General features: G+C 41.9%; 1 protein-coding gene and 2 non-coding genes across 4 annotated transcripts in view; all 3 read right to left on the reverse strand.

The window, feature by feature from the left end:
• The window catches only part of rgl2 (ral guanine nucleotide dissociation stimulator-like 2), a 33,748-nt gene extending 21,557 nt beyond the window's left edge, over positions 1–12,191 (reverse strand). Inside the window, exons 1-2 of one of the 2 annotated variants that reach the window (XM_044034100.1) lie at positions 11,911–12,191; positions 8,111–8,277 (exon numbers count right to left, since the gene is read on the reverse strand). In XM_044034100.1, the coding sequence (XP_043890035.1) occupies positions 8,111–8,269 (159 nt within the window). In that variant the 5' untranslated portion in view covers positions 8,270–8,277; positions 11,911–12,191. Of the gene's footprint in view, positions 1–401; positions 527–8,110; positions 8,278–11,910 lie in introns of those variants that run through there. The other variant, XM_044034101.1, reaches the window with a different exon arrangement.
• trnae-uuc lies at positions 5,173–5,244 on the reverse strand. The gene has a single exon. It is a non-coding gene; the product is annotated as a tRNA-Glu (tRNA).
• Positions 12,192–12,989: 798 nt separating the features above from the next.
• On the reverse strand, positions 12,990–13,061 carry trnac-gca. The gene has a single exon. It is a non-coding gene; the product is annotated as a tRNA-Cys (tRNA).
• Between the last annotated feature and the right edge of the window lie 1,667 nt (positions 13,062–14,728).

Consider the following 14,728-nt stretch of genomic DNA (forward strand, 5'->3'; position numbering starts at 1 on the left):
ATTTATATTATTTATTTATTTATTTTATTATTTATTTATTTAGTTCATACTTCTTTATTTAAAATATATACTTGCACTGCAAATACATAAACTAAACAGATTGGAGACCATTCCAACATCATTAGCATTGAATGTCTATCTATGAATTAAGTTTTTATCAGATTGGCCATCGTCTGCCCTAACTTCTAATCCTAATCCACATCGGTTGACCTCATCCTTAAACCCAAACCTTGAAAATTGTGAGGACAATTTCAAAAATGTCCTCAACAACATTATTATGAGCCAGAATTTGTCCTTAAAACACACACAGTCAAACACAGAGAGACAAAGGCCTGAAGCTATTTCCAGAACAATACTCCTTCTCTCTCAATCTCTCCTCTTTGCTTTGCTTTGTCACTGACCTCCTCGTGCAGATAAACCAGTTTGGCTGAGTATCCTGTTTAATCCAACCAAACTGTGGAGACAAACGTCCAACTGAAGGACAAGCCTTCGTCCCACCTGCGCCTGGTGTTCAGGCATTAAAGATTCCTGTAGTTTAGAAACAAGAGGTAATAAATGTTCAGACAACCACTAAACCAGGAACTAAGCAGTGTTTATTTAAGGGGCTAATGACATCACAGCCATGTTAGCTAGGTGGAGACTTTCACAGCTATGTGTGTGTGTGTGTGTGTGGAGGGCAGTTAGCTAAGTCAGCTAACACACACCACAAACTGAAAACACAACGATTTGAAACCATATTCATCGGCCACTTGTGGACAGAAGAACAGACTGCAAACACACACTGTGTTAGCCTCATCACCTTATGCTAAGTTCGATCAATGTGTATTTGTCCTATTTGTATAAATAGGGCTAATGACATCACAGCCATGTTAGCTAGGTGGAGACTTTCACAGCTATGTGTGTGTGTGTGTGTGTGGAGGGCAGTTAGCTAAGTCAGCTAACACACGCCGCAAACTGAAAACACGACGTTTGGAACCATATTCATTGACTTTCTCGGCCACTTGTGGACAGAAGAACAGACTGCAAACACACACTGTGTTAGCCTCATCACCTTGTGCTAAGTTCGATCAATGTGTATTTGTCCTATTTGTATAATAAGAACACAAAGAGCAACATTAGCTCGAGTTTTAGCATTAGCATTCAGCTTGAGTCATGTTTCTGTCCCCATTCACAAACGCAAGGTGCAAATGAAAGGTGGCTAACTAGCTCATTAACACTCAAATAAAACAAAGGTAAAGCCTTCATCAGTCATCTTAGCCTGCCAAAAAAACTGCCACTTGCTAGCTAGTTGCTATCTTTATCCATCTGTTGGGAGGTCGAGATTTCTTCTTCACATTTTATTCCAATACTATGTTAAATGTTTATATTTGGGGACATAATTAACAGCTACTCCCCTAACTGAAAGGCTGTAAACAAATACTGTATTATCCTCATTAAGTTTCATCAATATGTAAATGTCATATTTGTATAATCAGCACACAAAGAGCCACATTAGCTCCAGGTTTAGCATTAGCATTGCACTTGAGTCATGTTTCTGACCACATTTTCATCTTGAGAGAATTTGGCTAATTAGCTTTTAAGCACATGGATTGTCATGTTTGATGTCAAACTTGCTAGAAAGCAACAAACAAGAAAAGTTTATAGAGACTAAATGATTATGTTTAACAGCCAGTGGCTATAGCTAGTTGCTAACCTTATCCATCTGATGGGAGGGTAGAGATTTTCTCATTTTATGAGGATTTATGTTATGCTCGTGCCAAATATCTTCATTTAATATGAAAAACTACAGTTTACTTTGAGTTACCAACTCCGAAAAATCCTGCACTTGAAACAGAAGAATACCAACTGCCCCCAAAAAGACAGAAAAATAGTTATATTATGTCTTGCAAAAATAATAAAGTGCTGATTGACAAAATGTTCTTAATAATTTCTTTGAGAAATATCAAACTGTGCACAGTCAGATAATCAGTTCCTCTACCCCAACCCCAGGGGCATCATCTGCTGACTTGCTGCATAAAAGAGCGAAAGTTATTTTAATCTCTCATTAATCACTTGTCTGACTTTAGTATGATAGCACGCTGATCCTGTACGCCTGTTAACAACACAAAGGACATTTGCCCTTTGCTGTGTTTCCTAATTCCAGCTGGTATATTGGGAGACATGAGATATGATGTTCATTTAATGGAGTTTTAACTGAGTTTTCCTTCTGAAACCAGGCTGAATCTGGGTCAGAGAAACCAGCCTTTTCTGTGGAGAGAGTTTTCAAAGCATATGTAATTTGGATTCCAGAGACTGGAGGATAGAGATCATGATTATAGGTCGCAGTGGTGGTTGGCATCAGTTATTATTAATAAAAAAAAGGGCTCTGCAGCTGTTGTTTGCAGAGCTCAAGTGACTTGGTTCTTATATAAACCACTGTTGATTTTGATTAATTCCTTTGCCAGGTCTACACTTCAGGGCCTACGATCTTTTTTTCTTTTTTCTGAAAGTTCCCCCATCCCCGCCTGCATACAGGAAGTACATAATAAGTGGAAACAAACACAGGAAGCAGGACATGCAGTCGTGTTGCGAAGTTATTTTTCTTCCCTTCTCCTTCCATCACAAGTTGAGGCTGAGTCAACCTCTCCACCCAACCCAACCACATCAGCTATTGGAGGGTACCAGAAAAGGAGGCAGGAAGCCAAATCTCCACTTCAACCCCCCAGGGTCTCAAAAAAAACCAACCTGTTCCTACTTTATTCCCTTAAATAAATCCATGTAATCATGCGTCCGCTGTGCCAAAAAGCTTTGCTTTTGAACAAATACACACCAGAGACGCCCGTATTTACAACTGCTGTCTTTGCACCAAACAGGGAGCCATAAATACATCTTTCCCCAAGTTTTATTTAAAGATAACCATTGTTTTTTTCAGAGTGGTTCACAACCTAGACCCCTTCCTTCCTAGCTCCTCTTCTCACGCTTTCATCTATTTATCCCTTGGTGCCCATTATCCACACTCTTTCAAGTAAAACTCTGTGGCATTCAGGTCAAAGCTGTTCTATTCCCCTTACAGGGGGAAAATCCTCCCATGGTCGTGTTTACTTTGTTAGATATCATTAGCCTCTGATGTTCTCTGCAAGTTATTTTATAAGGAGTAATTGACTTAATGATGTGCAAACTGACTTAAATTATCCCTGCAGCAATCAGGGGATATTAGGAGAAGGAAAACCAGCCATTTAGCAATATATGTATAATAACTGACAAACAAAAAAAACATGTGGACACCTAAACTTTGAGACTGTTAAGGATTTGGAGGAAAAAGGGACCTCATAATGGTAGTTAGCTTGGAGAACATGGTTGTTGTTGTTGTTGCTGTACTTTTGCTTTGATCAGTAGGTTCATATTACAAAGGTAAAATCTTAAATAAAATTTTTCAAACACCAAAGTCACAAAATAACTTTAACTATTATAATTATATGATATTATATTATAATAACTGAATTTGCTGATGGACGCAGCAGTGGATCAACAGCTCCAGTGTTCGGCAAGACTAAAATAGCTGTTGTTATCAATGGACTTTGGTGCAGGGAGTAAGTTGCTTAAAAAGTGACAGAAATTTCAGTTTCCCTGTGGGAAAAGGCTGTATAAAGCTGCAAGATGAAGCACAAACCGCTTCACAAGATGGTGTTTTGTTATGTTTTTGTTGTTGTTGTTGTTGCCGTTCTTGTTATTCCCAGTCGCTGCTGCCATGTTTTCACTGAGCTCATGGTCTCTCAACTCGGCGCCTTTTCTGGGCCATGGTAATTGCTATATTTTTCTGTTATCTCAAGATCACGGAATAATCATCCAGTTATCCTGGGATAACAAAGCTCATTTTCTCATGATAACAGGATAACAAAAAATAAAAGGTTGTTCCCTCCTTTAATTTTTTTTTTACCAGCAGCATATAAGCTCTGACACCAGCCAGAAGCTGAAAATGTAACAAAACAGAAAATGTACTGATCAGGCCTCGTCATCGAAGGAGAAGATTATCTCGGGCTGAAGCTTCACGGAGGGGAGTGGGTGGTGGAGGGAATGTGGCAGTGATGCAGTGTCATGGATGCAAGCTGCCGTTAAACCCCCATAGAAGAAGAAAAAGAGGAAGAAGAAAGATTTATTTATTTATGAGGAGACTAAGGAGAGGACACATAAAGAATACGACGGACAGGGTAGTGTAGGACTTTTCTAATTCCAGAAGATGGCAGTATTGCAACATCATGGATGCAAGATGCTGTTAAAACCCCATAGAAGAAGAATGATTGCCACTTCACCTATCCTGCTCTGATTGTTGACTTCTATGGTTGCAAATTTCCATACATTTTTAAATATTTTAAACTTAATGTGAATATATGGGAATTAACAAAGGTTGGGAACTTAAATATATTTGCTAAATAATATATTGTAGCACAATTTTGGCTAAAGCAATCAGAATTTATGCAAATGCAGTTGAATAATAATGCTATTCCTCAATCATGGGCACAGAGCAGGGCTATTGAGGCCGGGGGGGTGTGGCTGTCCATCACATGCATTTTGTATATGACACAGTTTCTTCAAATTATCCAAGATTTCCAGTTAATTCTCATAGATTCCCCCCCATAATTCCTATGGAAAGTTTCCAGTTTGGACCAATTTTAAATCAATTTGGTTTAAAAACACAGTCATGAGCGGGCCATTAGGGAATCATTTGGAATATTTCCAAAAATCCCAAATCAAAGTCCTCATGTAATTTTCCAGCCCTTACTTACCCAATTGACTTTATTAATTGATCTTGTTATAACGAGGAAAATGAGCCATGTGATAACACAATCATTTATGTCATCATAACAAACAGAGAACAGGCCACTGTCCCGTAATAACAACATTACATGTCATTTAGCAGACGCTTTTATCCAAAGCGACTTACAATGGAATCGAGTACAATCAGCCAGGGGTGGAATCGAACTTGCAACCATGATGTATTTCGCAAACAGAGTACCGGTCTTTACCACTGAGCCACTCCACCCCTACACAGTACCTTGCTCAGGGGCATCTAGGATTTGAACTGACAAGCTGGGTGTACAAGCTGTATTCCCTTTACTGAACATATAGCTCCAATCTATAACCCTGAGTTTAAGGTTTTCATGCTCTTCTGACTGAGGAACTTGGATAAATATGTTCCCATACCGGGAGTTGAACCCGGGCCGCCTGGGTGAAAACCAGGAATCCTAACCGCTAGACCATATGGGATCTTGACATGATTATTCCATGATCTCAATATAACATAATTTAAAAAATATAGTAGCTACTATGACCACTCTTGGCTTTTGCAGTACACATCATGCAAAGCAACATTAGTTTCTTTGTCATCTGAAGGCCCCGACACGTTATCCTTTCCCTTTAGCCCAACAAGAATTCCAACATCCTATGCTTACAAATGAACAGGAAAGGACTGAGAGGAAAAGGGCAAAGAGTGAGAAGGGACCGAGCTCACACATGCAACATAACCTCATTTAAGAACGAGCAAATGTCCATATTGGATTGAGCTTAATTGACAGACAGTCCTTAGAGACAGGCCTGTGATACTAGATACTGTTTAAAGGGAGAGCAGGTGTACGCCTCATCGACCGGCGAAACCACCACATGGATTATTTACTGCCAGCTCCAGCTGCTGTCATGTGCCACGACCGCAGAGGAAGCTCATTGTGAGCGCGTCAGTGCACTGTCTTTATTTAGCCCTGAGGAGTTTTCTTGAAGCACGGTGTGAAGTTTAAAAACAGAGCGCGGGTCACGTGGGTGAACAGGGTTGGTCGGTAGGTTGTGAAAAAAGGCGCCGCCGCTGCTAAAGTGGCTATTAGGGAACCTTAATATACTTCTTATCATGTGCAAGAAAGCTGCGGTTTAAAAAGCTTCCCACAAAGAGCCTCTGATGAACTGAAGAGCTGTCGTCAAGTAAACACAACAAACACCCACAACCATCTGATAAGACTCGACGAAGTTCACTATCAAGCCGCTAAACATTAACAGAGGTGAAAGGTCGTGGGAAATTCACCTGCACCTTTGTCGAGCTTCCTCTGTTTCTGTTAAACTTTAGTCCAGCAGTGGGGAACCTGTAAGAGTCAAACCAAACTAACCCAAACACAAACCAAACACATCACACTGACCTTTCTAACGCTCCACCTGGAGCGGCTTCGCTATGGCGAGTCGCTACATTCAGTGATGCTGCTTTCAGACTGGTTTTTAAAAAAAGGTTTGGTTGGTCTAAAATGGAACCACATCGCTGACAGAGTCAGTTTTTCAACTCCAAGACGACTCAGTTTCCCACAGTGTACATATTTCACATTATTCCTTCTTCCATTTCTTTATAAATTTCTTTCTTTATTGAGGAGTGCGGTCAACGGACCAGGAGAGGAGAAAGAAAGAAAAGGTGTTTTGCTTCTTGTAGGGGTTTTTAAACAAAATTTTGAAGATGGCAGGGTCTAAAGACTGTCTAAAGGGTTGAGTGGGGATCCTTGAAAAGAAGTGATTGATTTTTGGCAAGATCATCATTTTATCATGGAGACTCTTTGAGGTCGTCCTTTATTGATTTGAGGAGAGGAGAATAGTTTAGCTGTGTTTGGTCTGACAGTATGGAGGAAACACATATACCCAGGTATCCAATGTTACGTTACGACATGAGAGGAGTGGATGACGATGGTTTAACAGCAGAATTGATGGGTAATACAATTGATTTTGAAGAGTAATAGTTACCAAAACGAGTTTTGGGGGTTTTGAAGGAAAAGTAGTACATCATCAGCATAAAGGCGTATCTTGTGACGCCGGTTTGTTGTTTTAATTCCTTTAATAGTTTTGTTTTGCCAGATTGCAGCTGCAAGTGGCTCAATAAATGTGCAGTTATTAACAAAGAGAGGGGGAGAGAGAGGGGGAGAGATGACATTTAATAAAGTTTATCTCTCAAAAGAAAAAGAGAAGACGACAACAAGCTGCACATAAAGTGAGTCAGTCCTGAGATTAAAAAGAGAACTGCTAATGTGTTGCTGTCTCAGACGAGGACTGTAAACCAAGTCAAGAAAAACTGGAATCCTCGCAAAGCTCGAGCCAAATGCTGAAGGAAAGACATACAGTAATGATGCAGTGTCATCGACATTCCATACCGCAAACAATGTTAGCTGGCATCATCCAACCCATAACCCCACCCTAACATTAACCCTAACATTAAAACAGCTCTTTAATGTTGTGAGCACTGGACAAAACATCCTAACTTTACCCCACAACGTCCTATGGTTTTTGGGTGTCTGTCTTATAGTCGCACAACTGTTGCTTAACAGTTCACTCGACAGGCTTCAGCCCTGGCAGGTGACTGACAAAAGGCACCACATTTTACGTTGTTTGGATAAGACGTGCAAGAGGTATCGGCTGAAATGCAACAGGTAGATGGCTACACACAGCACAGCCGATTTTCTGTTCATCTCTCTTGTCGAACAGCTCGCTTGACACACTTGGTTGTATAAGAGGTACACATTGAAAGGGTAGTGCACTAGTACAAGTATACACACACACACACACACACACGTTTGCATTCTCCACATCCTTACCTGAACCATAACCATCGCAACTAAATGCCTAACCCTTAAAAAAGTGTCTTTTAAGGGATAATAACGGACTGCTCCCTATGGTGTATAGGTTTTCATGGTCCTCACAAAGATACTCAAACAAGAACACACACACAGGTCTGCACAGCTATTCTTCTCGGTACACTGCATTGACGTCCAGCCTAAAGAAACCGTTATCTCGAACCTTAGCCAGTTAATGTCTAACCCTAACCTTAACTTTACCACAATTCAAATCTTAGCCCTAAAACTTAACCAGTTCCTCAGAAAATGAAGTTCTACTGGTGGTCCTGACAAGAGGAAGCAGAATGCCTTTATTCCCTCAGGGTTTTGTGAAAACCAGTCGACCACATCTGCTGTTTATCAAACAAATGGGCAGCTAGCAGTTAGCAGTCACCCACAGTGTCACTGTCAGCATTCAAACGTGCACAGAGCAAAGCTGAGGGGGAAACACTGGTCATTGATTCTGTGCTCGAGCCAAAGAAGCGAAGCGGCACAACACTCACCTGTGAAGTCTCCACTTCATCGCCGCCGCTTCCTCTCCCCGATTGGTGGCTCGGTGTGCTGCAGTCAGGTGTTAAGGGCCTGTAGCCAATGAGAGGCACGTCGGTTGACTCCACCCCTGGCAGGTCATAGCCACCTGTTCGCATGTTCCGGGGGAGCATGATGCCAGCTGCCACAGACAGACGGAAAGAGCAGAGGAGATGTGAGTGTCTCTTTAACACAGCTGTTCAAGAAGAAGAGCTCATTCTGCTGCCGTCCACCTTCAATGGCCACAGAGACGCAGAAAAAGCAGATAACTTGCAATAAATGAATGAATAATACATTTTTATCTCTTCCATGAAGCGTTTAATGCTTATACCAGCATGGAAGTGGACAAAAATGCTTGGTTTTATGTAAATATGCTACATTTTGACAAAGAGTATTCTCCAGAAGAGAAAGAGAAACATGATTTTTAGTCCATCGTGTAGATTTGGCAGCAGCACTAATGCTCTTTAGCTGCTGGATCAGAAAAAGGAATTTCAGTTTCAGTCGAGCGCCGTCTGAGTTTGTGGAGAAAGTCACACTTGTTGTTTGCACATCCAAACAAAACTGTGACATCAAAGGGAATCAGTATACCGCAATTTTGTCATTTAGGTCATTTCACTTCATGCTTTGTATATAAATAGCTTTTTTTGATTTGCCTTGTTGATGCAAACACGGAGCGCTCGGGGGGGACACAGCGGGGATAAAAACAATTTTACCTCTGGATAATTCAAACTCAGACAGGAGTAAACACTACAAAGAATGCAAGGCATGTTAGGATCTGTTATTGTCTCAATTGACCTTTGACCTTTAGAACATCAGAGAATAGTTCAGAAAAAAACAAAACAAAGCAAAACACAATATTCAGGAGCTTCGTCTCGTTTAAAATGTTTCACCTGACCTGCAAACTGAGTTGTTTTGGGAGGTTTCATGTGTATCATACCTCTCGATACAATAAGACGCGCGTTACAATATGATACAAGATAAGATACGCGATACAATACGCGATACGATACGCGGTCCACGATACCAATAATATCACAATACAACGATTCTGTGACAACTAATTTATTACCCGACAATCATGTAGCGATACATCACGATATCGGTCTGACTGAAGAAAAGAAAAACGTCACCGTGAAGTTAAAAGTGCAGGATTTCTCTATTTATTCACAACACAAAAAAGAAAACAAAGTACATACAGTAAAGTCTATGTATTAAATGTGGATGTAGCATCTCTTAACGGAGTTTTCTCCACCATTATCCCGCTGTAAACGGCCTCTTCTTCAGCCAGGTAACTTCTAACCTCATTCGGTTTGTTAATTAAAATATCGTTATTTGTCCCGGCATAACGATTACCGTACTGGACGAGGAAGGACAAAGATATATATCGCCAAATCGATATTTTGATCCACTGCTAATGAGTATGAAGACATTATTTTCTTGAAACAATACCGTGTTTAAGTGCCAGGTCCAAAAAAAAGACAAATATTATATCGGGAAACTTCTGCTTCCATGTATTTAAGCCCGAAGCCAAGAAAAAGTGTCTGTTACAGGATATTTGATGGCAGCATTGAGATCATTTTACACTTCATTTGTTTAACATGTTTATTGTGCAGGTCAGGATTTGCATTACACTCTGCACACTGCACCTCCACCTCCTCCTCCACCTCCGCCTCCTTCCATTTCCCCTTCCCTCCTTTGGCATTTGCGCTGCCATGAAGATAGACATCTGGTAAACAGTGTTTCAGGAAGAGCGGAGCAGGAGGGAGAGTGATGGAGAGGCTGATACACACAGAGCGTTAGCGCTCACACAGCGACGCTACCCTGAAGCTCGACAGTGGAAAACCGGTTTCACTCTCGTGAGCGAGCGGCTGCCGCTCCAAGTCAAACTCCCACAGGCTTAATCAAACAGTCTGCAGCTCATCTGTCAATCCAAGCGACAGTGACCTCAGAGGGGGGGGGAAAAGGTGCTGGACCTCTGCCCGACGCCTCAGGTGTGAGATTAAAACTGCGGCGGCGCTCCCAACTTTTCCTTTTCTGCTTTTGTTTTTCGTCTCCCGGAGCTAAAAAGTACATTTACATTCTCTTACGTAATCACTGAGCACAACGGGGCTGTACTTCAGCTCAACCTGCTGCTGCAAGAGGCCTTTTTTAAGCTTTCTGTATCTACAGAAAAGTAATGACTGAAACAGAAATGCACTGTTTTTTACGAATAAGAGCAGAGGAGATTATGTGTGTTACTATATGTTTATGTTCTATTGAAAGCAGCCTATTCTTTAATTAATTTGAAACACGAGTGTTATACAGCATTGAGCCCATAATATATCCAGTATCAGCCAGTATGTTGGTCACAGGATTGGATATCAGCAAAAGGAAGCGACTACTAGAGCGACTACTGTACTACTGGTACAGTACTGTTTGGTGGAACGGTGCCTTTACTTGGTAGGCGGGGTGTGCGCTGCCCGTGTTAGCGAGACTCGTAGCGTGACGGCGTTCCAGTGCGACAACGACATTGAGCGCGACACAACAACAACAACAACAGACAGCAATGGAGGACGGCCAGCAGCTCGTTTTTTTTTTACTGCGTTGAAGAAACACCGGTCGCAAGGGAGTTACGTTTTTTTCTGTCGCCCAATCAGCTGACGGACGTGGGTGGAGCCAGTGTAGCTCCACCCAGACTGTAGCCTACTCTAAATTGACCATAGGAGTGAGTGTGAGAGTGAATGGTTGTTTGTCTCTATCTGTGTGGCCCTGCGATGGACTGGCGAACTGTCCAGGGTGTACCCCGCCTATCGCCCGATGTAGCTGAGATTGGCACAGCACCCCCCGCGACCCTCTGGTGGAGGATAAAGTGGTTAGATGATGACTGACTGACTGACCCCAAAAGAATGGACCAGGTTGTTTTGGTACTTTTAATGGAAACACAAAAATGTGTTTCCATTTTAAACACATGATGTTAAAATGATATCATTATATGACAGATATTTTACAGAATTTCAAAATAAAAGATATGGAACAATGTCTCGCTCACAATACCAATGTATTTATGAGGAAAAATTTAAATCTATTACTAAAAACAACACAGAAATAACTTGATATTAAGTGGGGCCACTCCAATATGTCACATACAGCCCCTTTAATTTCAGTTTTAATGAAAACAATTGACCCCGCTTGCTATTTTAATTTTATAAGTCACGTCCTGTTAGCGTTAGCTTGGAATACTATTTTATAAATAAATGTATTTATTGCTTAATAACTAGAGGATGAAGAGCATACAGGACTGTGCAGTTTACTCTCATGACCAACGGCCACACTGAGGACTGTGAAAGCCTGCTATTCACTGACTCTGACCAAAGCAAACAGCCCACATTTGACTGAGGTGTACACACACACACACACACACAGCTGTAACTAGGCTACAGTAAGTCACACCCCATTATGCTCCTTTTTCTGCTCAATATTCAGCCAGTGGGTGGTGCTACACTCAGCTGTGATCAGTCCTCATGATAACAGAACAGTGGATGAGAATGTAAAAAAAAAGCTGTCACAGAGCTGTAAAAGTTTGTTTGTGCTCAGTGACACTTGTACAAAAACACCACAACACACACAACACACACAACACAGCCTGTGGTGGTGATGACATTTCCCTGCACTGAGTCACTGTGTGGCACAAAAGGCCAAACTATCATCATATCATCATCACACAATGAGAGTGAACACACACGGAGGAAGAGAAATGAAGACGGAAGCCGCTGCGTGGAGTTATGAGTCCACTTACTGCGCGAAGTCGCAGGATCAGCGCGTGCTCGGCTGGATTCATGCGGCACCGGCGGATCAGCTGTGGAGAGTCGCACCCATCTGTGCCGCCACGGTCACGGACAGACGGACGACGACAAGGGGAGTCACTGTCCTCCACCACGCGAACCCACGCACACTCTCTCTCTCTCTCCTTATCTGTGCGTCCACTCCTCTCCCGTGCGCAGACTTCAGCAGCTGATAGCGCACTTTAGTCTGTCTGTAAACTCCCTCACTGCTTCCCTCTCTCTCTCTCGCTCGCTCGCGCTCTCGCCCTCTCTCTCTCTCTCTGTGACGTCACAGTTCCTGTATGTTGAGCGCTGTGGTAACAGCAGATCTCCGTCTCTCTGGGTGGCGCGCGCACGCTCACGCGCACGCAAACACAGTCAATGCGGGGAAAACAAACACCAGAGCCGGCTTTAAACGCACCGCTCCTCCGGGGGAAACCAGTCTCTCCCTCTCCAGCTCCGGCAGGGACCAACGCGGAGAGCAGGGCCGGTCCAATCATTTATGGGGCTCTTAGCTGAATTTGAATTTGACCCCTTTTTTTGCAAAACCACTGTAAGCTTGTTGTTTGGAAATGAGAGCAGGGATTACCTTGATGACATTTTCAAGGCTGTTTATTTCACAACACTGTTGTTTTCACAAGATGTACTTTTCAAGATGAGTTCAAGGAAACACACGTGTGGTAGACAGTTTCATCGCTCTGTGGTGGACATAGTGGATTAAAAAACCCCACAAATATGGGTAAATAGGTGTGCAAACATAAAATATTCACAGAAAAAGTCCTTAAGCAAGAGGAAAAATGTTAAATAAAAGGAAAAATATGTCCTAATTTCAAAAAAATGACTATTGTTAATATATTTCTCATTTTGTTACAACCTATTTTTCATTTGAACTCAGCTACATGGTGCTCGTTGGGAACCTCGTCAGACAACAGGTACCAAGTACTATCCCTCAAGAGTCAAGTCGAGTCGAGTCATGCTGGAACCGTATAGTGGAAAAGTGCCAATAATCCTGCAGGACGCTGAAGAAAATACCCGACGCAGCTTTAAATGAATGAGGGGGCACTCAGATTTGAACTGAGGACCTCTTGATCTGCAGTCAAATGCTCTACCCCTGAGCTATACCCCCTTATACAAGACCATTGTATATAACCACTCAACCTGTCCATATGGGTCGCATAAGGGTTATATTTGGGCTGTCAATATGGGTCAATTGGCTTTCCATTTGCCCACTTAGTCCCCACTTAGTATCCAGATAGCCTGGAAAGGGAAGTAAGTGGGGACCAAGTGGGCTTAACAAATGTAACACACAGATTCCTGATGAGGGGACATTATCCACTATGGAATATGGTCATGGGTTGGTGTAGTGGTTAGCACGCTTGCCTTTGCAGCAAGAACCAACCTGGGCTCGAGTCCTGGTTGGAACAAGGGCCTTTCTGCATGTTAGTTTCTCTGGGTTCTGTGGTTTCCTCCCAATATGGGGATTAGGTAAAATTGGATGTTCCAAATTTGACTGTAAGAGTGAATGGTTGTTTGTCTCCATATGTGGCCCAGTGATGGACTGGTGAACTGTCCAGAGTGCTAACGCCGTATGTCAGCCACAATAAAGTTGTAGAAGATTGATAAATGAACCACAAATGTCCCCTTCTGTCCCATCATACCCTGAAGGACATATCATAAACATGGGAATGTTCCAATAAAGAGTAATATGGAAACAGATTGGTAAACCAAGTATTTCACAATGGCTCAAAGAAGTGTCTTTATGTTTACTCTGGAAACAAATATTACATACTAAACAAGACATATTTCTTAGTTGGTTCATGAAACTGGAGCGGCATAATTACACCGTGCACAGGAACCACAATGGAACCTGACAAGACGTGGGAAAAGTGGGTATGGGACTATTAAAGTGGACAAACAGATGTGCAGATGTGAGAGAATTTGAATCTTTTTTGACCAGAAAACGAGATAATCTGGCGTCTCATTCATCACAAACCTCTGAGCTGAAGAGTAAAATCATGAACGACCTGCTGTGAAGAGAAACCACCGCCACCACAAACCACCATCATCTGACCCGGAAGTGAGTGAAGGACGTCGTGGTGTCTGACTCTGACACACAGATGGAGCGGTTTGTGAGAAGGTGGTTAATGTGACAGACAGGTGGTTTATGATTTTGGGGGGGGAAAAGCACCAGCATACAAATGTGTGAATTTCTATTTATTTCTCTTTATGAGGTCCAAAAAACCCCCATAAAAACCAATAGTTGTGGGGACATTTTGTCTGGGCCCCACACCTTTTGAGGGCTTCTTCAGGGTTAAGACCTGGTTTTAGGGTTAGAATTTAGTTTAGATGAGGTTAAGGGTTAAGGTTAGACACTTAGTTGTAGGGGGCTGCATTATGTCAATGACGTGTCCTCATTAAGATATAACAACAAGGTTTTTTGGTGTGTTTTCTTGTATTTGTTACCTATTTAGGTGCTTTTTTCTGACCTATAAACATTGACCTTGTCAGGACCAGTCGTCCTCATGGAGACCAAAACCTTGTCTTAATGAGGCAGAACACTATGGTTAGTGTTAGTCAATAACTGGTTAACTGGTCATTAACACTTTGTTTTACCTGTACTAACGAATTAAAATCCTAATTATAGCTGCGTGTGTGCAAAATGGATGGTGACATTGTATTTAGAGACTTTCTGAAACTTATTATTAGTATTTTTAGATTTAGAACAGTGGAAACAGCCACTTGTTTGTTTTCCCGTGAAATAAAAATTCAGTTTTTAATCAGTCAGCTCATTCT

Source organism: Solea senegalensis, linkage group LG9 (genome assembly GCF_019176455.1).
Source record: "Solea senegalensis isolate Sse05_10M linkage group LG9, IFAPA_SoseM_1, whole genome shotgun sequence".
NCBI lineage: Eukaryota > Metazoa > Chordata > Actinopteri > Pleuronectiformes > Soleidae > Solea > Solea senegalensis.